The sequence below is a fragment of the Chrysemys picta genome, chromosome 19 (assembly GCF_011386835.1).
Source record: "Chrysemys picta bellii isolate R12L10 chromosome 19, ASM1138683v2, whole genome shotgun sequence".
NCBI classification, from domain to species: Eukaryota; Metazoa; Chordata; order Testudines; family Emydidae; genus Chrysemys; species Chrysemys picta.
In genome coordinates, this window is record NC_088809.1 from 12,993,156 (window position 1) to 13,017,307 (window position 24,152).

Below are 24,152 nucleotides of genomic sequence, written 5' to 3' on the forward strand. Positions count from 1 at the left end.
ATCTTACAGACATTTGGGTATCTAAGTATTTTTTTTTTTTTTTTCAAAGAGGAAAAAAACTTAATGTAGACTATTTAGGGTAATAGTGCTTAGAGCTTAATGAACATCTAATTAATCCCCACATCCCAATGAATTTGAAGAGATGTGTCAGTACTGTTGTGATGTCAAATTTACATTATCTTCAGAATATAGGGTTGGAGTTGTCGCTGGTGTAAATCAGCATAAATCCACTAAAGACAATGGAGTTACCCCAATTTACACCAGCTGAGAATCTGGCCACAATATCTTGAGTCCAGTTTAAAATCCCGAGGCTTCCTTCCTGCTTCTCTCCATTCCAAGCCCATCATTCTCCTTTCCATTTCTGACTCTTATCACTGTTGCAGCACGAGTGGGCTGAGGAGAGCTGGCTATGATTCTCCTTGGTCTGTCAACCTTGCTGAAGAAGATCCCCTTTCCTTGTACAGGGGAAGAGTCACTGCTAGGCCCCTAGTTTAAGGTCTGGCCAGTTTGGAGAATGACATACACTGGCTATTTAGCGGCCTACGTGAGGCCCTGGGTTGGTCTCTGCCCCGTGTTAGTGAACAAATATCACTTCACATAGGCCATTTGCTGGTACTCTTGAGTCTATGTTGAAAGGGCATGAAGGTGGAACAATCGTTCTCTTAAGGTGCTCCCTTCAGAACTGGGCAGAGACACTAGTGTGGGAGAAGCTTCTGGAAGAGGTGAGCAGAGGTGTGATAAGTCTTGTTCTGGGTATAACCTGTGCTTTTGTTTCCTGCACCTTTCTGAAGGGCTAGATGATGCATTATGAGACTGAAGGGTCTTTCCTACATTGACGTCTGCTTTTATATCCTTTAACCCTACCCTAGAAACCTATAAGCACCTGGACTTTGCACCATGCAGATAGTCCTGATTCACCCCCTTTTGCCTAAGCTTTCCTCCCCCAGGTTTAGCTGTTCCCAGGATTATTCCTGAAGACCATTTGTGTTCCAGACCCTATTTCCTTTTGCCCCTGAGAGAGATTCCATCCTCTGTATGGCTGGTTTGGAGCTAACTGGCTTGTTTGCTGCTGTGATTTTGCCATAGTTACAATGTGCCTAAGTTGCAGATGCCTCAGCACAGACCCTTTGTCACTGTGCTTTGTCCTAGAGTCTGCCACTGTGTTACACGGCCCCATGTTGGGGCCACCCTCTTTTCATCAGAGGGAGACTGGGCAATATAAATATATCATCTGTAAACAATCAGCCGCCATCCTGAATGAGGTGGAGTCAGTTTTGAGTGGCATGTGGCTTTCCCTCTGAGATCTGGGCTCGCGAGAATAAAACAAGGCCGATGCTATCAATGAAATAACTCTAATGCAGGGAATTGCTGATGTGTGTGTGTGAAGTTTCTCCACCATGTTAACTTAGGGTTTGACTTGCCACACACTAACTCTTTACGTAGACAAGGTGTGACTCTCCAGCACACTAGCTCACCAAGCACTAGTTTGCTGCGTGGACATCACTACAGTGTACTAAAAGTTCCGTAGTGCACTTTGTAGCGGGGGCCATGTGACGAGTTAATGCGCAGCAAGTTAGTGGTGCTGCACATCACACTCTGGCTTGCAGCTCATTAGCTCTCCATGTAGACAAGCTCTAGTATCGTGTCACATCCACCATCTGAATACCTTTAATTTTTAGGGGTGGCTAGCGGGGAGGGGAGATGTTAATGCTCTGAGACTAGATTAATTTTGTGTGCCAATTACTGCAGCTTAAAATCAATTGAACTAACCCTTCCCTCTTTTCTGTGCAGGTTACAAATTGATTGGAAGCCATTCCGGTGTGAAGCTTTGTCGGTGGACAAAGGTACCTTTTTATTTTTTTTAAGGTTTTGCAAAACTAACAGAAACAAACATCTAGAGACCTAAATCAGGTGTGACCCTTCTCTGTCCAAAATAACCATTTGAAAATAATTACCTGTAACCAAACCTTAAGCTGTCTATAATGTTGTTGCTTTGCATTTTGATTTATTAAATCCCTGCTGTGAAGAGTGGAAATATGATTTAGGCAAAGACGTTGGAGCCACTCTCTAGTAGTCTCATTTTCTGCAGTTTATTCCTGTTGTTGTTGTAGCTCCTGTCTGCAGTAATATATAGCATGAAAAATAATTGGGAATGTTGGGGAGATTGCTTTCATCACAGATGCAAGGTCTTCTAAAGCAAAGACGACACATTCCATCGTAAAACTCGCCTAGCTGTAGCAGGGTATTGAGACCAGTTTGTCCTTTAACGGATGTTTCTGGTTTTCTGTGGTTGTACTGCCTTGTCCTTGGATTTTCAGCATTTGTCAATCAATAAGCTGGATTTTATTTCTAAGGAGTAAAATAACTTTACTAGTGTGTTAGATTCTGAAAGTTGAATTGTACAATATTGCCCTGCCCCTCCTTTAAGCCCTATGATCCTATGTTTTGTGACTGATCTAAAGGGTCTGCTCTCTCCCCTCAGTGGAAAAACAGAGAATGTTATGAGTTTTGCAGATTCAGTATATATTTTACTAAAACATTCTCAGAATTATAAACTCTGGGATTAAGCACTTTTATTGAACGTGCTGACACATCTGTAATTCTGGAGTCATGGCAGTGATAAATTCCCTGGTCTCTCTGTTTTTGGCGCATGATTAGCGTAGTCTGTTTTGAAAAGAACTCTTTGAATGATGATTGCCAACATGGGTGGCTGAATCTAGCTTTTACTGAAATGCCTGATGGAGAAGTGTCACATCACAATATCTGCACCTGTGAATGGTTTAAAGCGCACCCTGCCGTACTGTCATGAATGTTTTGTAAGGCATATTGATCCTGCTAATGCTTTTGGTGACCACTGCATCGATTGAAAAAAGTGGGCTGTAAAATTACTTTTAAAAACGTTCCTTCTGTGTTTTTTAACATACTAGCAGGCAGCGATATACTTAAAGAAAAAGTTGTCCGACTTTGTCAGTGCTGCAAATGAGAGCGAAGAATAGAGAACTGATTTGTTTTAAAGTGCCATCGCTTCAAGCAATATTACATAAAACCCATTAAAAAGTATTGAAGTACAATTTGGGAATGCATGGGGGCACTACATAGTTATCCCGAAGTGTGTGGTGTGGATCTGGCCTAAGTTACCAGTTTCAGACTGGTATCTTAATTGATTTTAGTAGATCTAATTTAAACCAGTGGAAAGCAGAAGTAGGCCTAAGGTTTATTAATGAAAACAATCTGTACAGTGCCATCTTAACTGATTAGACGTATTTATGCTTTGCCATATTACAGAAAAGAATTGGCAGGTACGAAAAATTTGTACTTCTGGGCATCTCAGAATGTCCATCTGCACTATCTGGCTCTCTTAGATAATGTGCATCTTCTAAAATCCATACATATGGCATTGGGCAGGGACTGTGTTTTTGTTCTGCGCTGTTCTGTACAGCACCAAGCAAGGGGTCCAAGGACTCCTAGGTGCTACAATAATACAAATAGTAATTTAACACCTGTTTGGAGGCAGAGGGCACAATCATCTTTTTTAACCCCCCCTTTTTTTAAAATCACTTAGTGCATAATTATACTGTAATGGTTAGGCGTTAGCTGTATTTTCTTTTTCTCTGAGAGGATGAAACTTTAATCTGGATCACTGGGGCTTTTTGATTAAAAGGATTTGGTTTAAAAGTTAATCCATTATATTCCTCTTTCCCTCTTGATAGTGATAGCGATCCTGTCCCATTTGTTGTTGTTTATCTGATGTGTTGTGCAAAAAAAAAAAAAAAAGTCTCTGACCCAAGCAACATACATTCTAAATAGACTGCAAATTCCTAAGGGAACAGGGGTCCTCAAACTTTTGTGCGGGTGACCCCTTTCACACAGCAAGCCTCTGAGTGTGACCCCCGCATATAAATTTAAAAACACATTTTTAAAAATATTTAACACTAATATAAATGCTGGAGATGAAGTGGGGGTGGGGGTGGAGGATGACCGCTCACGACCCCCTAAGGGGTCACGACCCCCAGTTTGAGAACCCCTGGATAGACGCTGAAAACCCAGGCTTAAGGAGATAATGCAATCCTCCTGGAACAGACTCTTGGTGTAAAAGAGGGTTTGTATTGCACCTCTACCCCAATAGAACGCTGTCCTCGGGAGCCAAAAAATCTTACTGTGTTATAGGTGAAACCGCATTATATTGAACTTGCTTTGATCCGCCGGAGTGCGCAGCCCTGCCCCCCCGGAGAGTTGCTTTACCGTGTTATATCCGAATTCATGTTATATCGGGGTAGAGGTGTATTTAGATTAGGATTGAGAAAGAAGCAGTTTTTCAGGAGAATTAAAACAAGTGGATGTTTAATAAGGCAGCCTTTAAATTGATTTTTATTACTATTTGTAGTAACTTTTTACAAGAAAGTTACCTTAAATGTACAGCTAAGTGGCTTAACCTGTTGCTTATTGATAGTGAGTGTTTTTGTAAGGCTAAAAGCTTTAACAACAGATGTGGTGCATGATACTATTTAAGAAAAAATGTTTAAGCTCCAGCTTTGTTTGTTTCCTTCCTGTAAAGGAGAGTCATGAATTTTCCAGCACTGATGTAAACTTTTTATATAGGCACATACATAAGCTGCTATACACTGTGTACACTGATCTGCTTGCCATAAATTTTCTCAAATAGACTTTATCTGTCATTATTGTGACCTACGGGCATTCAGTTAACCTGGCTTGTGGAATCTGTCCATGGATGGATTTGAAAATCAAAGTGGCTGATGATTGAAAGTGAAGATCTGTTAGGGGAACAAATAACCATACAGCATTTGATATGACCGTATTAAAAACAAAAATGATGCAAAACTTAAAGAAATGCCTGTAAAGATGTTTGAGTGTTGCTGTATTGCAGTTAATACAGCATCGGGGACTTAATCGCCATTCCAATGCATTGAGTCTGCTGTGGATTCTTTGGCAAAAGGAAGCTTAATTTAAGCAGCCTTATTGGTATTCAGGTTACTGAGCTAATTAGTCACAGGTATAAGTCTCTAGTGAAGTCAGTTCCATTGGAATTTTCATACATTTCTAGGTTGTAAAGCCAGAAGGAACCATTGTGATAATCTAGTTTGATCTCCTGTATAATGGGAGTAAGAATTAAGTTTGATCCATTGTCTTATTTCTTTCTATGAAAGAAGCTGAAATATGTCTGGAGTTGTCAAATCTTGTTTTTCTAGATTATTTTGCTTTTTGCGTCATTTGGTTGCAAACGGTGTGTTAAACTTCTATGTGCCTTTTTCTTTTCCTGTTTCTAGTCGATGCTGCGAGGTAGAGGAGGCTGCTACAAACACACCTTTTATGGCATTGAAAGTCACCGCTGCATGGAGACCACACCAAGCCTGGCTTGTGCAAACAAATGTGTGTTTTGCTGGAGGTAAAGTACTGATGATGATTTACTTTGGTGCATTAATTGGTGTGTTTATAATCTCCTCCTGGATTCTTAGCATGAGAGAAAGACCTGCTTGCAATTCTGTAAACTCAGCATACCTATTAAAAAAACCCCCAAACAGTCATTCAAAAAATTAAATCTGATTTGTTGCGTGCTGACAGTCTGCTGAGTGCTGTGTACACGCACTTAGTAACACACAGCCTTGATCTTGCAACTGGACATGTGCTCGCATGTGGAGATCCAGTTGCAGGGACAGTACCTCAATGCCCTTCTTATTACAATTGCAAATGGGAGGTTTTTAAGTTTAAGATATTTCATTACCAAAGGCTGCTAAATTTTGCATCCAGAGTAAGAAAATATTAATATGATAAATTTGGTTTAATAGCCCTCTTTAATTTTTAATCCATTTGTATGACATTTTTAAAAGACATTTTAAAAAGATCCTTTTATAGTGCCTGAGAATTTGGTGGAAGGATTAATTCAGTGTATGTTCTTACTGTTTCGATAGTGAGAGTGGGAACAATTTCAAAAGCATCTTTGAGTTTCCAAAGCATTTTTCATCTGGAAAGATGACATTTAGGCTATAAAGGAGCTAGCCAAGAGACTGAACATGCTGTGCTTTACTATGCAGCTAGTTTTTTCTTGCAATGTTAAGTCCACTGGAAAAAATACCAACCACTAATGCGCCATCTCGGGACCTGATTCAGTTGAAAAAAAAATGAGTCAGCTTCCACATGGTGCAGGGTCCCAGAAGGGTTAAATAAATGTGTTCATATGTTCTATAGTGTATGAACCATATGTGTGTGTGTGTGTGTGCGCCTAAGTACCCATCCCAAGATGGATGGTCTTGTTAATAGTGTCTTGAGGGGTGTGAGCTTTATCGAGAGCTGAAATTTAAGATAATACCTGAACTAGCGCTCCTTACTCAGGCAAAAATTTCATAGTATTCAGCAGGAATTTTTTTGCCTGAGTAGAGAGGACCAGGTAGGCCTGGTGGGAAAGAACGTAACCCTCAGTATAAATAAAAACACTGAAGTGAAAATGTGATGAATGGGAGTAGATGAAAGTTATTTCAACTTCTCAACTGTTCTTTCTTCTTCTATCCCATTAACTAATTCAGTACCGTTCAAACTGTACTTAGCTTGGGTATTATTTCTCCCCAAGAGCACATAGACACCATTCATTTTCATATTCTGCCAGTGTGCTGGACCTCTCAAGATCATCCTGTGAAAACAGCTGCATTCCCCTGAGTGTCAGTTGCTCCCCCTATTTTGATAGTCTGCAAATTTAAGAGTAAAAGTATTTTAAATAACAGTCCCAGTGCAGACCAATTGATATTTTGAAAAGGACTTTGAAGATTACTACTATGTAAATGCTAAGTTCAAGCGTTCTGTACTGGCCATCCTATTTAAATCAACACTTGAGCCTTAATTGGTACTGTAATCCTAAATAGGCTCTCCACACCTCATGGTCTAAAAGGACACCATGAGTTTCATATGGCATAGTTAATGGGTGTTATTTTCCCACTCTATTCTACAGTATGTCATAACTGTTCTGTAGCTAGGAAACAAAATGTGGTTTTTCTTTTTTCTCTTTTCAAGACTTCAGTTTGTAATGATGCAGTTAATTTTGCAATGGTAACTGTGCCATTAGGAGCGATTTTGACGTGTGTGTGTGTAATTGTGTACCCAATCCCAACACAGATGGGGCGTAACATAAACGTAAAATAGAAAGCAATAAAACCACCCAAACGGAGCTTTTTGGTACCTCGTGTTCTATTACAGAAAATTTAATACCGTTCCCCTCCAAAACAACTCAACTACAGTATTTTCTATCAGCAGGATTCTGTGTCTTGAAGTATGGGGCCGAATCAGAGACGCCAAGGAAGAGTAAATTTGAAAGTATGATAATTGGGATAAATCACCAAGTGTGAAGCCCGCTATATGACTCTAACTCATAGCTCTGTGGAGGCCATTTGTCACTTTTTAAAATAATGCTGGAAATGGAGTAGCACTAATGAATAGTAATGCTGAAAAACAGATTTTACTAATGGTGACAAACGGAGTGCAAGGAAATCACTTTCTAGAGGACTATGCTGAAAAACATTCTAGTTTATTTGCTTTGGGTGAAATGGGTCTAATTAGTAAGCTCTTCGGTATGAACAAGAGGAGTGTCTCTTCAGCTGTCAGGTGCAGTTAAAAACACGGATACAGATGTGAAAAACAGATGTGTAGCAAATTTCAGTGATCTAGGGTCGTCCCTACCTCGTTCTGACCAGTTTTTTGGAGAAGCTAGGTACAGCCTAGGTAGTCCAGTGATTAGGTCACTGGCCTAAAGAAGACCAGGTTTAATTCCCTACTGCACCACAGAGTCCCTGTGTGACCTTGAGCAAGTCACTTAGTCTTTGTGCCTCAGTTCCCCATCTGTAAAATGGGGATAATGGTGTTGCCCTGCCTCATAGGGCTATTGTGGGGATAGATACGTTCCAGGTTGTGAGATACTCAGATACTGTGGTAACAGGGAGCACCGACTGGTGGAACAGGCAGGCTCAGTGGTACTCCAGTACATCAGGTGGCACCCCAGAGTGCAGGGTAACCCATCATAGTTACCATTTGTGCTGTTGGAGACTCATGTGGCAATGGTTTTTGATCCAATGCTAGTAAAATATTTGTAATATGTATTTCCATCCTGACTGGCCCTGTCAGCTAGCTCTACACACTCCCCCCTCGCTGGGTTTCAGAGCACAGTTCCAGCCCGAGCCTGAACGTCTACATTGCTATTGTTAGCCCCGTAGCACAAGCCTGAGCCAATTGACCTAGGCTCTGAGACTTGCTGCTGCAGGTTTTTTGTTTTTATACAGTATAGACATACCCATAGAGGTAAATGATGGCTGTCCCAGTGCAGGTGGGGGAAAAGGCACAAGGAGCCTCTTTCCCCACCCCACTCCCCTGGCAATGTCTTCACTCAATGTGGGCGCTGGCTAGCATTGGTTGTGATGCTCATCGTCCTAAAGGCCATATGCTTGAGTGTGGCCATGGCTCGGCCCTTGGTACGTTAAACTCTGCAGCTTTAGTCTTTTTTTTTTTTTTTTTTTTAAGCTCACTCCATCATCTGTGGCAGCATTATGCCTTGTGTAGACATAATGCCCAGCATTCGTGAAAGGAAGCCATTAGGGGTGCTCTGTCTTCAGTACTACTTCCATTCAGAGACAGGCAAAATTAAACTTGGCTCAGGATTTTCTAAGCGCAGTGTACACATTGTCGTCATATGCTAATACTGTAGTCTCTTCACAGGGCTCAAGGGATAATATGCCTGTTCTTTAAGGGCTTATTCATGTCTTAGTAAAGTGAGTAGAGCTGGCAATGGGAGCAGGAATTAACCTTTAATTATTATAATACATAAATATCCCAAACTAATAATTCACTTTACAAAAAAAAAAAAATAGTCTGTCACCATCCATTATTGTTTTCAATCTGTCCACTGTATTTGTCGTGTCTCTTCAGCTTAATTGTCTAAATGGAAAAATCTAAGTGACCAAATCTTTTAATCAGTTAGAGGAAGCGTACTGACTGAGTTTTCCGACACCGTGCATGTTCTGTCATGATTACTTAGGAGATCACTAAGCAAACCTGATTTGATTATATCCTTTGGCTGAGTGTCTAAAACCCAATCAATTACTGTGGAGAGATGAAGCAGTTAAATAAATACAAAATAATAAAACCTATTAATTGAAATCTTGAGTAGGAGGCAACCAGAATAAAATACCCTATAAAAATTAGCTCATATTTCTTCTTTTAACACTACATTGATTACAGCTGTGTCACTAGTACAGCAACCTGAAATTTTGTGGCTTGCACTCCTCAGGGATGGATTTCCTTACCGTAGTACTTGAATATCTGTATTGCCAGCCCGCAGTGTTCAAAGAGCAAGAGTCCGGCCCCCGGAAACAATGAAATTTTGAAAAGAAATACATTGTGAGTTTTCAGGTTCTCAAGCTTTTCTCTGCAGTTGGGAGGGCAAGAAACGTACCTTTTAAAAACAAAACCAACAAAAGCAGACTCTCCTCTAATAACTTGACTCCAGAAGCTTGGGCTTTTAGAGAAACATTAAATATCATGATAAAAATCACGAAAGGTAGCAACACTGGAATGTAATAGAATTACATTAAATAGAATTGGAGCCTGTAAGGTGGAGAAGGCCCCTCCCATCGCCAAACAATCTATTCATTTTAATAAGTGACGTCATCTTCCTGTAGGAGTTTGTTCTGTTAACAAAAACAGGGTAATTGAAAACTAGCATTACTTAAACCCTAGCTTTAGCCTTCTCCCCAGGCTTGATTTTGTCCTCTAGTTTGTTTTCCATAAGACCAGACTGTCCGAGCCACTACCTTCCTTTGCAGGTCACACTGGCTCAGTAATAAGGACCCTATGGGTTTCAGCACCTGTGTGACAACGTATAAAGGTGCTTGTTAAGTCCCCATGTGTAAGGGGGTTCCTGCCTATCACATGGGTAACCTGGGGTTGGGCTAAAGCAGAGGCACGGCTAGCCAGAGAAAGGATGTATTTCTTCCCTCTCGGCTTGCTGGAGTCTTGAACGATGGGTAGTGGCGGTGACCAAGTGTTCCAACCAGCTTTGGTCTTGTTTTTAATTTGTTTGTATTAATAACGGCAGCCTTGAGGAAAGAGCCTTGGGCTGAATGGTAGTGTGGGGCTTTAGGTTATCTTCCCCTGTTGCCAGGTGAGGCGCTGGGAGAATTCTGTCACAGGGCCTAATTCTGGATTCCTTCCACAGGGGCAGTTCAATTGACTTCAAACATGAGGGTAAGCTGGACGGTTTGCAAAATATATAGCCTGGGTTTGATGCCAGCAATAAATGGTGGAAACTTAAACATGCTAACAAAAAGGTTATTTGAATGGAGAGCAGAGAATACCTTCCATAGGCCTATAGGTACAGTGGCTTCTGTGGCTGCCACCTCCATTTTGTAGCAACTTCTTTATGAGGTGCTCAGTTCGGTATAAATACCTAATTAAATCCTGCCTTGTCAAGTCCAGGCAATATAGGATGGGGAATAGGTCTCACTCTATCTATCTATCTATCTATCTATCTATCTATCTATCTATCTATCTATCTATCTATATACACACATACATACACACACACACACACACACACACACACACACACACACACACACAAACAATAGTACTCTCCACTTAGATAGTATTTTCCACGAGTGCCCTACAAAGTAAGGAATATTATTATCCCCATTGTACAGAAGGGGAAGCTGAGGTACAGCAAAGTGAAGTAATTTGCCCAGGGTCACATAGTGAGTAAGCAATAATATGTATCCAAAAAGTCCTCTAAAATCAGGCAGTCTGGTCCAGTGGACAGGATACTAGATTGGGACTTGGCTTGTATTTGTGGCTCTGCCACTGACTTACTGGACGACCTTGGGCAAGTCATTTTACCTCTCTGCTTCAGTTTTCCCCATCTGTGAAATGGAGATGATGATACTTTCCTCCTTTGTATGGACAAAAAACATTTTTGAAAAGTTAGCTGGTATCATTATTGAGATACCTTTCCCTCAACATTAATTTCCCAGTCTCAACAGCATACCAGCACTGAAATCCATACTTTTCATCACTCCCACTCTTGTATCTCAAAACCATGATGTTTGATATCTCGTACCTTTTATGTCCGTGGTGTTCTCTGTGACTATAAAACTTTTGTGATACAGTACTATGGTATCAGTAATGAATATTGTTATGAGCTGGTAAGGTATTGTTATGGGTTGAGTAAAAACCTTGTTGAGATTGGTGTGTATGAATTTACCCTGTATTTAAGATAACTGTAAGGACAAATCAATCACAAGCCACTACTTAAGACAAAAGGGTTAGGTGACCCTGCCCAGGAGTTTTGAACTAGGTGGGTGGTGGGGTTTTGCTGAGTGTTGTTTTTGGGTGGGTGTGAGGGATGGCAGAACAGACACTGTGTGTGTGACCTTGGGAAAAGATAGTGCTTTTGGGTCATTGGATAAAAAGGTTTGGGGCTGTAAGCTAAGAAATTGCTCTTTTGGTTTTTGATTCCTTCTGTGTTCAGAGAAGCAGGACTCTGTACTTTCCTTGTAAATAAACAAGATTGCATCAAAGAAAATATCAGACTCCATCAACATGTGCTTCCAGCTGGAACATCTTTAGGGCCCTGAACTATGGCTAGCCGCTCGGGTCAAAAAGGCATAACAATATAATAAAGCTATTGGAAGCACAGTGCTCACTTTCCTCCACTAATTATTGCACATGGTTGGTGAAATGGCACTCAGTCTTGCCAATCCATTTTTGACAGAATGCTAGAAACAGCCTGAGTTGATTTTGAAGGAGAAGCTTCCATGTCTCCTCATTCTTGTTAAGTGGGGAGCAGTTGTTGTGTTGATTGCAATGCACATTTCCTTAGGGAAAGAATATTCGATACACTCGGCTGAATTCTGAGAAGTACTTTGTTTTCTTAATGCATTTCAAAGGTCTCTATTAGAAAAAGCATGTTCTACCAAATTACATGGCTCTTAACCCCAACTCTTTCCCTTCCTCATCCCAGCCCCCAAAATAAAACAAACAAAAAGAAATGTATAGCACAAAACCATCTTTGCTGACAGAGTAAAATTTTTGCTGTTGATTGAAGCTAAGGGTGGATAAATGACATGCCCAAGTCCACATTGAGAGTTAGTAGCAAACCAGGAATATGTTCTAGGAGTCTTGACTTTCAATCCCCAACCACTAGACCATACTTCCCCATACTGTCTGTAGAAGCTTCCTATTGTTGGTCTCCCACTCTGAGTTACCTAGGCAGGCAGACACTGGCACTTCAATTTTTTTTCCTGCTATTTGTTTCTTTATAATGGACTGGGCTACTTTTTCACAGTGGAAAATAACTCCTTGTTCTGTAAAGGTTTGCAGTAAATTCACTGACCTTTTTCCATTTTAAGCAAATAGTGTTTATGGAACTTGCCCACGGTAGTAAACTAGCAGTTGCTTTATCGTAAATATTTACACCATAGGAGCATTCATCTTTCTGGGAAAAAGTTATGATTAATTGCCAGGGCCCTTTGGGTTATATTGGTAAATGATATAGGTAGATCAAGGGCCTGATGAGAATACAAATAAGGTTCACTTGTAGGCCACACTGATTTGCTGAGGGACCGCTAGAATGATCTGAAAACTCCCTGTTGTGTTCAGGTGATGTCTTTCATTAGTTTCTCATAGCAGTACGCTATAACAATCATGCCTTATATTTTAGAGTAGCAGAGCAGTCTCTTAAATAAATGTTTTGACTCTGAAAGTTCTCTAATACAATAGGATTTTCCCCCTTTATTTTGAGTATGGTGTGTTAGTGCTGGAAGGGGAAGAAAGTCCCTGTAGCAGATCACTGACTCACTGCCGCGGCGCCTCCTGCTGGTTGCCTCGGGAATTAGCTCAATTCCAGCGCTCGGCGCGCCCTCTGCTGGCCGGTGTCTCGCCTGCCTCAGGCCCCCCGTGTCCCTCCCGGACCCTGGTGCCCTTTACCTCAGGGTTCTGCCCCCAGCAGTACCCCCACACTCTGGGTCTCCCCTCCCAGGGGAACCCCCAACTCTCTACACCCACCTTGCCTCAGTGGCTATAGCCAGTCATCATCTAGCCCCCTTTCTCTGGGGCAGACTGCAGTCTGTAATGGCCACTCATCACTGGCAAGGGGGTAGGACCAGCTGCCTCTGCCTATCCCCAGGCTGCATCTCTGCAGCCCCACTACCTGCTTAGGCCTTAAATGAGGCCTCAGCCTGGGGAGTTGCCAGGCTGGAGCTCCCCAGCTCCTCTTGCCCTCCCCCAGCACTGCTCTGCTTCCGGTACCCTGAGCTCCCAGGCAGCTAGGTCCTTCCCACTCCAAGGCTGGAGTGAGACTGACCTAGCTCCTCCCTTAGCCCTTATATCAGGGCCAGCTGTGGCCTGATTGGGTGTGGCCACAGCTTTGGCCGTCTCCCCAATCAGCCTACCTTTTTTCCTAGGAGCGGGGTAACTGCCCCGCTACAGTCCCCTATGATTACCTGCTTAAATTTGATCTTGGACTGTTCTTAAGACCGGGGTAACTAGTCGGGCACATGTTCTAGGACACCTTAGAGCCTGCTGGTGAATGAAAACGTGAGCGTGAATTATTGGCTCTGGCAATAACTAGGAAATGCCATCTCCAAAGCCATGAAATATGCTTTGTGTCCCCACTAAAACTCCATATGCCAAATAAGCCACTTGTAGACATGACCCAGTGTGTTTATTAAACAGTTAGTGTATTAAAAAAAATCAAGGCCTGTGAGATGCTTATAATTAAGGGGAGTCCGGAGTTCCTCAAGGATCTATCCACTTCCTGCCAAGTCACCCTATTAAATATGGCTGGTACAAGCGATGGAGTTAGACATGTAAGAGTTGTATAAATACCTTTTTAAATTTCACCTTCACAAAATTTTCCATGTTGGCAGGATAAAATATTGTATTTTTGGAGAAACTCAAGAAGAATAAAACTGCTTTTGGTTGAGATTCACTTTTATTTATGCATTTTCCCTTTGTGAGAAGTTAAAGATGCTTCAGGCATCAGTGCATGCATTTGTTCTTTACCTGAACGAGAAGGATATTTGGTCCAAACAGGCACTTTGGCCTTGTGCTACGTAGAGAATCAATTAGTTTGGCTCTGTCAAAGTGTGAGGTTGAAGGGTTTTTCTCACTTAGATCCCTTTGACGTTGGTAGAAGTCTTTTGATTAACTCAATGGGCTTTCAGTCAGGCCCTTAATTCTGGCCTGCGATCTCTTCCTTCCCTCTTTTAGCCACATATTAGATGTTATGCATGAGCTCTATGTAGCTGGAAGACTGAGGAAGGCAAGTGGCCTTGAAGACTATAGAAGAGTAATATCAGAGTCTAAGTTCTGCAGGTCAAAAACTACTTGTCCGAAATGATCCTTATATCAGCATTTCCTTGAGCAGTGTTTTGCACAGTAACCTGAGCTGTGAATGCTGTATGGATAGAAGGTGTGATCCTGTATTCCTTGCTCACTGTTTTAATCCATCAGTGCTATTGCATGAGATCCAGTAAGGTATTTTGTTCCCTCTACAGCGCTTTAAATTTGTTTTGAGAGCTGTACTGAAATTGATGGTGCAAGTGCTCAAATGAGAGAACAAACAGGCAGCCTTGTGAATACGCAGGCAGCCTTTGTGAATTTCAGATCAGTTCAAAACATGAACAGAGGATGGGGGAATGCACAAAATTAGTGGAGAAACTTTCATTTTCGACCTTCTAAAAATAATAGTGTGTGTTTGAAAACAGAAGTGTATGTGTGTGTGGTTTTTATTTTTTAAAGATCATTTTAGGGCCTGATTCTTCATTTTCTTTGTCTGTTTGTTGATACCAAGTTAACCCCACTGAATTCAGTGGAGTTACTCCACTGTTGTAAGGGAGAACAGAATCAAGCCCATTGTCTAGGACACCTTTCTGTGTTGTTACTGGTATGCACAACATGAATCACTTGTAGTAAAGGGAAATGATGCTTGATGTACTACCTTTTTGTCTGGCAGTGAGGATGCCTTTGGAGTTTTGCACAGTTGAGTTTCGATGGATTTATAGTATATCTGGAAATCTAAGGGAGAGGGTGAAATAGAATTGCAGGTGCTTGGCCTGTGGAAGAGGAATCAGTGCAGGCAAATCGGTTGAGTACAGCTGCTGAGACATTGATATAAGTGCCTTTAGGTGGGTGGGCTTTCCTGAGCAAGCTGCTGCATTGTGGTCTTACTCCAGCTCCGTCTCAAATAACTGACTGATTGTTTTGTTTGCCGCTTACTTCAGTGTGGAGAACTAGTACTTTGTTAGGTTTCAATAATCCAATACTTAAAAAAAAAAAAAAAATCTTGTAAGCAACCGGAGAAGCCCCCACCTGAATAAATCTAGGAAATTAACTGGATCCATCATAAATGCATCTCTGATCTATTGCAAGTTACACTGTCCTTTTTTTTTTATATTGAATAACAAAGTCTGCTCTTGTCCATTTTACACTGGAACTCACAGAAAGGGTAAGGCTATTGTGTTAGAAACAAATCACTTCATTGTCAGCTGAGGATAGCATCTGTACCTACAATATATGGCTAAATGGCCTGGGACCTGCCTCCTTGAGTGTGTCATACTGCCACAGCTGCACTCATTGGAGATGCTAGAGCTGGATCCCCTTGATTTTAATAGAGGCATGGTTGGAGGCAGAGTGTTCCCTTGGCCGCTGAACAAACTTTTGCCCATGGTCCAGAATAGTTAGACTTATGGCCTTCAAAGTGTGCTGCAAGGCCCAGCTTTCTGCCTGGGGAGAAGAGAAACTGAGGCATGGACAGGGGAAGGCTGTGCCTCCCCCAAACGGCCTGGTGTGGCCCCATCCACGCTCTGGCCCCCAGGCCACCACCTGCCTGCTTCCAGTTACCTTTCTGCTCTTCTGCGGCCGAGAGGCTGGGTCAGGCAGGCTGGTGCAGTTGCACACAAGGCTCGGGGCTGGGGCTTGCTGGGGCTGATGGCGCTTCAGCTGCACCCACCTGGTGTGCTTGGTTTGGGGATGCTCCCGCCGCCCAGCACTGGGGCACTAGCGTTCGCGAGGGTGTGTTCGGTCCGGGCTCTAACGGGGAGAGGGGGAAGGGCAGAAGGGGACGGGAGGGGAAGCAGCCAGGGGCTAGCCTCCCCCAACAGCGTGTTCACCCATCGTCCATGAATTGAGGGCTGATGGAGCTGGCTGCTTTGTTAGAAAAGTCCCATATATTTATTGGGTTGTGCGAGAGTTGGAGTTGTTTTGGGGATTTGCAGCTGACTTTTGTTATATTGTATTGTTTTTAAATAATGTCAGTGGTGCAAAGATTGGCAGGTGGGCTCATTCTTGTGCGTTATAAATCACAATAAAAAAATCCAATATTTCTCTTTTCAGGCATCATACAAATCCAGTGGGCACAGAATGGCGGTGGAAAATGGACCAACCCGAAATGATCTTGCGGGAGGCCATTGAAAACCACCAGAGCTTGATCAAGCAATTTAAAGGTAATTTAAATTTATTTCTTTTAATGAAGCTGTAAAGCAGAAATCAGAACAGACACGAACTAATAAAGTGTGGATCAAAAAATGTCTAAAATGCTAGAAAAGAAACATGAGACTAGTAAGGGCCCTCAAACATACGTAACTATGAAATTTTTATGGCACATTATTTATTGTTGTTTTTTCCCCCAGATGATTTGTCTTGTTTACATCCTTAGAACTCAACTGCTAGTTGCTGCCATGAAAGAGCTGAAGGGAGCTCTTTCTCATATATGGTAGCAGGAGTAAGATATATGGTTTGTGGACAAAGGCCCCACAATGGGTGGGGGCAGACTGGGTGACTGCAAATCTTGACCTTGCTGTATAAAAAGTAAGTAGAGATAAGAATGGAAGCTGCCCATTAACCTGAGCAGAAGGAGTGCCATAGAGCCTCAATGGAATGAGCTCTGCAGGGTATTGGCTGCATTTTCTCTCATGTTTATGTACCTGGTTTATGCACTTTGAGGGTCTGATTCCCCCAGAAGTACCCGGCACCCAGAACTCCAACTGGAGTCCATAGGAGCTGCACGTGCTCAGCATCTCTGGAAATCAGCCCACCTGAATGTGTAACCTGAAATCTTCTTGGCTTTGTTTCCTGTATGAACTACTCATTAGCTCACATCCTTTTTCAGATATAGAAAATTAGTTACCTTGCCAGGGTCAACACTTGTGCACAAGAAAAGCCAGCCTATTTGACAGGAAAACTCTAGAACTAAGCTCTTTCTTATTGACAGTTTAGATTATGACTCTGTCAGGAGTCAAATGAAGCATCTGTAAAATGTACAAGACGAGTCTTTGTCTTGGATGTCATTGGGTAACCCATTTGTCTATCATGGCTGAGCATGGAGTGCGCCCAATGGATGAGAAACACGACAGGCAGAAACTTTTTTCAACAGTATGGAGTGATCCTGTCTAGTTCATTGGTGTTCTCTCTTATGTAAACCCAACTTGAGTTAAGCAAAGTCGGTCCTGCCTTCCTTTTTCGTTAAGTTGCTGATTTAAATCCTGTTATGTTTTGGACGAGACAGTTTCTTAGGATCTTCATACACTAGATGTTCATGGCTTGATTCTAACGGAGAGGGCCGGGGAGGGGAGGGCTGTAGTGGGATAGAAGAGCTAGTATTTGTTGCTGGAGTGAAGTGAGGGGGTTGTGAGTGCAGAGTGGCGTTGTTGCTAGAATGGGTTGGTCCTGGCAGTGCTTCTCCTTGCTCAACCCCCACCCTGACACAGCTTCCAGCCACAGAATTCTCCACTGTGTAAATGAGATTCTCTCTCTCTCGAGATCTTATTGATTGATTGGCTGCTGAAGGGGACAGGGGCAGGATAATTTATTTGATGGATACTTTTTCTAGGTAGTGACTAGTAAACCCCATTGCCCTTTGCAAGGGCACATGCTGCATAGGCATAATAAATAAATAAATAAATAAAAACCCAGAAAAGCAGGTACCTTTGGTTTTGCAGTCCTGGATTTGTAATGAAGTGTGCCCTGAAAATCTAGGTGCTGTAAGAGGTGGGGAGGGAAGGTCACTTATCTGCGTATTTCTGGTATGTTTAAACAAGATCCTTAATACAGAGTACTATAGTGCCGGTCCTGTAAGAACAGTGAAGCTTGGTCCATAATGTCTGTTGCCCCTTGAGCTGCAGTGCTTAGGCATATGTGAAATTAAAGTCACAAAGAGCTGAGGAGGTGGAAGAGTAAGCGCCTTAGAACTGAACGTGAGCTCAGCCACCGGAAATGGGAAGTTGAATGTGGTCATTATGTTTAGTTATTAAGTGTATGGGAGTTCATGTGCTTCTTAACATGTCCATGTACTCATTGGGAATAACCCTGAGTTAGCATATCATTTCTGCTGGTCAAAATGATTGCTTCTAAAACCTCAATACCCCACCATTGTGTATGTAGTGCATGCCATGTTGGACAATAACTGTTGTAGGAAAATTTTAGAGAATTTAAAAATGTACTATCTCTGCCCCTTCCAGAACTAGAAGAAAGTGCTGTTTGTCCCATTGTAAAGCTGCGATTTTCCTTTCCAGTGGGGTAAAATTCCCATTTCTAGTCCTGCAGGGTCCCAAGCAAGTAGATACTAAAGCTGTCACGGGCTCAGGACTAAATCTAACTCATTTTAAACGCACTATACACCTCTACCCCGATATACCGTGACCCGATATAACAAATTCAGATATAACGCGGTAAAGCAGCGCTCCGGGGGGGCGGGGCTGCGCGCTCCAGCAGATCAAAGCAAGGTCGATATAACGCAATTTCACCTATAATGTGGTAAGATTTTTTGGCTCCCGAGGACAGCGTTATATCGGGGTGTACTTCCTGGTTCTGTTCACAGACCAACTTCTCTATTTAAGGTTGAGGCTGTATCCTCAGAACACTTTTTTTTTTATCTTGATGTTGCAGTCTAGTGGGTAATTTTCTGTACCATTTGAGCTGCAGTGTCTAGGCAACATGAGGTGAGTTGAGGACTACGAAGCCATAACTCTTTTAAAATGCTTAGTATATTATTCAAATGCATCAAGGCACCTCAGGGCAATATAAAGTGACATCTTCAGAATAGAAATTTGAATTGGCTTGCCTCTTATTCCTAGTGAAATGAGTTCATGTGCAGACGCAGAAGCTCAGGGATCTAGTAATGGATGGGATAGAGCGCTCTTCATTGCCAGATTGCTAGTATGAATCTGGCTCATGTTCTTAGGAGCTAAAAGCACTTACATCTGATGACTGTTCCATGGGATCGCTACAGTTGGTAGCCTTATTGTTTCTACCTTCTCACTTGGAAGTGGTCCTTGCAACTCAGGGATGAAGCAGTGTTTGTGTGTTAATAGGTCTTTTGTCTCTTAGGAAATGTCTTAAACCAGATGGTATTGGTGACTGATATTGATTTGCAATGGAATATTGTTGCTGTGTTAAATGAAATGTGGGCCTTTGTTTTCATGTGAAATGAACAAACTACTTTCAGCTCCAAGGGAGGAGGAACATAACTTTTTAATTTCTTAAAGAACGGCTTATGGTGCTTGGTTTTGTTCCCTCGTTCCTATTCCTTCACGTGTGTTTTGAGGACTTATATATGGGCGAGAGACTATTCTGTACTGTGTACTAAAATATTGCCTTTGTTGTTTATATAGGTTCATTGTATACACAGTGAGCTGAGTCCTCCGTTGGTGCAAAGCAATGTTGGGGCATTGACTTCAATGATGCCATGTTAATTTATACCAGCTGCGGATCTGGCTCAGTAGCGTCAATCATCAGTCCCGTTTTCTTGATCTTGACACAATGAAAATCTTAAAATGAGTAGCAGCATAGGTGGATTGTCTCAAGTAGATGATTCAGAAGGGCTGCTTACAAATTGGTGTTCAGTTATTGGAGGGTAAAATGTTGCCTTTTTTTTTTTTTTTTTTCTTCAGGATTAACCAATCTTCTCTTTTCCCTGTGATGGTCAGCAAATTTTCATCCGCACTTTACTCTCTTCCCAGTTTCCAATGAATATTCAAGATTGCTGTGCATGTAGGTTTTGCATGAATTATTCCGTAAATTCTTTTCCCACAGCACTCTTCCCCCCCCCCTTTCCCTTTTTTCCAGGTGTGCCAGGAGTGAGAGTAGATCGCTTTGAAGAAGGGATGGTGGTGAAACATTGTGCGCTGTCTCTGGTGGGAGAGCCAATTATGTACCCAGAAATCAACACGTTCTTAAAACTGCTGCACCGGCACAACATCTCCAGCTTCCTGGTTACAAATGCACAGTTCCCTGTGGAGATTAGGTGAGAATCCTACAAAGTGGTTTGTGTTTTTTTTTTTTTTAATGGTTTTGTCTTGTTCTAAAGAGTTGGTGATGTATGGTTTGCTTATACTTTATCATAGTGGAAATACACAATGCCACAGTCTGCATTAGAAATAGCCATTAGAATTATTGCTCAGAATCTGCCTGGGTCATAGTTTTAGTCTCTCCGGGCTCGTTTCCCTCCCTCTTCCTTCTCTTCTCCACACCAATGTACATTTACTTTATTTTTTTCCCTGTGCCTCTTAAATTCAGTGCAATTACTTTGAAGTGAAATATAGGCAGTATAACCAAACATCCATTCCAGAAGGTTCTGGAGATACCTAAAGTCTATAAGGATAAAACAAATGAAATGCAAATTGTATTTTGCTTTTGGTGTTGCAGCTGAGTAAAGGAAGGGAGTGTTTCTAATAGACGGGCCACAAATTAAAGCTCATGAGTTCTATTACCAGTTCACTCACTTGCTTCCTTGTGACCTTGGGCAAGTCACTCACTTCTTCTCTCAATATTCCCACCTGCAAAAGGTAATTAGTCATTTTTATCTAACCTCGCAGAGGGAGCTGTGAAATTTAATATTTGTAAAGCATTTTCAGATACTTCGATTAAAGGTCCTGGGTGAATGCAAAGTATTATTTGTCTCTTTTGAGAGTGCTTGACCCCTTTTTAACCAAAAATCCGTACAGCACTGAAAAACTCTCTGCTAATGCTCAGACCTTGTCTTCAGCTCCCACAACTGCAGGGGGCGGAGGAGGGAGAGAATACTCCGAAAGGCATTAGTTAACAGCATAGACCCAAATTCTTCTCTGGTGAAATGCTAGCAGTGTCAGTGGAGGTACAGCAGCAATGGCTTTGGTGTGTTATGTTTCCCACAATCTCTAATTCCAGGTGAACAGGACATTCCATTTGTTGCAAAAGAATAACTTACACATCAGCAATCTCTGATATTTTGGCTTCCTCTCTGGCTCCCTTTTTTGGTCTGAATGTGGGGAGTGTGTGTGTGGGGGGGGAACTGCACATTTTTTGGAGTGAGTAATTAGGTACTCCAAAGCCATTCCACATGACTGGGTAATTGTGTAATCAAGTTACTTTTCAAACCATGTATTATGTGCCTGATAGACAGAAACTGCTCTTTCTAGAAACTAAACATTGAATTTAAAAAGAGAGCCAACACTATTTTTGAAAATATATTTCTTGGAAACTGATTTTTTTTTTTTTTTTTTTTTTAGTGATAAAATTCTAGTTTGGCTCTCTCATCAGCATGTCCATTGAGCCCAACTAGCAAAATCCTAGCCTGGTATCTGGTACAGCAGTTAATAAGACTTGCTTTAAGACCACACAAACCTTGCTAAGATAAGAGTGGTCCTATTCCTGCTGCTGAGCTTAGACTCTACAGTTTATTGACCTGATATTTTGTCTGTATTGTAAGTCTCTTAGGGCTCTGTGTACAAAAGCATTTGCAGGTTTAGCTGATAATTATATCCACTGTTTTTTAGTTACAATAGGTTGTGTCCCTTGTTTGTTCACTGCTAAATCCATGTCAGAGCCCCATGGAATATCGCAGCCGCTCTCACAGCTTGTGGGATAGAACGACAAGTGTATTCATATACTGTACTTTCAGACCCAACTATGCCCCCTTGTGGGTGCTGGGGCTCAGCCTGTCACTGCAAAGCGGAACAGCATAGTGCAAGAGGGTATGTAAAACCCCTGCTCTTGATCGTGTCCCCATCCTTCTTTGGTATAACTACTACACCTCTACCCCGATATAACGCTGTCCTCGGGAGCCAAAAAATCTTACCGCATTATAGGTGAAACCGCGTTATATCGAACTTGCTTTGATCCGCTGGAGTGCGCAGTCCCACCCCCCCGGAGCACTGCTTTACCGCGTTGTATTCAAATTCGTGTTATATCGGGGTAGAGGTGTAATTCTGCTGGCTGCCTGCAGCTGCTGGGGATGGGGCATGCTTTGGTTCCTTGGAGAAGAGGAACTTTTCCAGTTACCATTCTGAAAGTGACTAGCTCTGTCTTGAGTGATACCTTAATAATAATAATATATTATTTTATTAGGAAAATGTAACATGCAAAAGACTGGCTACGCTCTTTGTAATTGAATATTTCAATCCCTTGATACCTGGAACACTTGGCCATTTAGGTGATTGCCATTTGGACTGTCAGTTCAGAGCATGCTCACTAGTAAAACGGTTCTTAATCTAAAATATTAGATTTGTTTCCCATTAATGATCTGTTCTTGTCTGAATCTGGAGAGGAGGAATATGCTTGGGTACTCTGCAAGTTCATGTCGAGTAATTGGATTTTCCGACCACTGACAGCTCAGCTCTGGTCTCATTCCAGGCAATTCTTGTCACTTTTAGTTTTCACCTTCATGTTTTTTTAAAGCAGGAGTGATTGACAGCTGTATGAAGGATTCTTTTTTTAAAGCACCAGATCAGACTGGAGTTGTAGCCTGCTCATTAGCAGCCTTCACAGGCAGCGTTTGTGGAAGGCTCTTCCTTAATTTCCTAAGATATTGAGTTAAGACCCTTAGAACTGTGCGATAAAATTTTGAAGCTGTCACTTTGTCTAGAAGGCATTGTGGTAGAGTGTTTTTGCCCAGTGTTTGACAAATGTCACCAGCCCTCCAGAAGAGACAAAAGGGTATAAAAATTAATTTACTTTGTCTATTTCTCTTGCTTTTAAGGAGCTTGCTAAGTGTGATTCTCTCAGCTTGTTACTCTTTGTTCATTATTCCTTGCATAGCAGAATACAGTGTTATTTATTCTGCTCTTTGCATCCCCAGTTATCTGTGTCTGCAGCACACTTGCTAGCCTTGGGGTTCCAGCATGGATGAAATCGGTCACAGGCTCGTGGAATAGGTTTTACCTTTTAGAAGTTGTTTACGTAGTGCTTGTGTTAACCCACTGGTGAATGTGTGTTTTAACTGGGGGCTGTGACAACTCCTGTCCTCTGTGGATCCGCTTAGAGGGGACCTGTAACACACATTTACCAGGAGATTACACTTGTAAACAGCGTAATGTCTTCAATTATAAAAGAGCTATAGCATAATATGCTTTCCTGCAGAAATCCAAGCTGCAGCCCTTTCCACTTAGACTGATGCAGGCTGGGATTGCTGTAATGACCTCTTTAGTCAGCTAGACAAAGGCATTGATGTCCTTGTGGGAGCTGTATCCCACACTTTTTGCACCAGAGGAACAGTCCTCAAAATGTTGGAACTTGGGAGCCTGGGCTATTACAGTGTGGGGAGGAAATTATAAACTAAGGATACGCTTTGGAATCAATGTCTCATATTCTAGTAGGTCTGTGGCCCCAAGCATGCTTACAGTAGTGCTAGTTGAAAAGGATTCAGTGCAAAATTTTGGGCGGGTCCCATGAAATAAGGTCCTCTACAAAGTACCAGGAGCACATTTCTAAAGCCACTTTTACACTTCTTTTGTTGCAAAATGCCCGTTTGTGTTTGGCTTACAGTTTTGGAGCCTTAAAGTTCCACCTGCCCAGCTCAGAGATGTCCCACTCTGCCGGGTGAACTCCATTGAGCAGCACTGCATTTCAGTTGAATAGGGCTGCCTTCCTATAGGACAGGTTGCATTTTAGGGCACTTTGCCTGCAGATGCTCTAATAGGAAGTGAAGCTTTTAAATGCTTCTGTTGAGACCACAGGCTCCTTTGATCACAGGCCGCTTGGGAAGGTTCTTAATTAGTGTTCTACCTGGATGAAATATGCTGTTCAGTGAGGATTGGATCGTTGAACTATCACTGGGTTTCACCCTTCTGTGAGTGGTTAGTATGTGGTGTTCCTTGCTTTGTGGCACATTATATGGTGAAAGACTATTT

General features: G+C 42.1%; 1 protein-coding gene across 9 annotated transcripts in view; it reads left to right on the forward strand.

The window, feature by feature from the left end:
* The window catches only part of LOC101940317 (S-adenosyl-L-methionine-dependent tRNA 4-demethylwyosine synthase TYW1), a 126,868-nt gene that overhangs the window by 36,114 nt on the left and 66,602 nt on the right, over window positions 1-24,152 (forward strand). For all 9 annotated transcript variants that reach the window (XM_008178895.4, XM_042857789.2, XM_065572746.1 and 6 more), the window contains 4 exons: window positions 1,792-1,844; window positions 5,286-5,404; window positions 16,384-16,493; window positions 20,113-20,290. In XM_008178895.4, coding sequence (XP_008177117.2) covers window positions 1,792-1,844; window positions 5,286-5,404; window positions 16,384-16,493; window positions 20,113-20,290 — 460 coding nt within the window. The remainder of the gene's footprint in view (window positions 1-1,791; window positions 1,845-5,285; window positions 5,405-16,383; window positions 16,494-20,112; window positions 20,291-24,152) is intronic.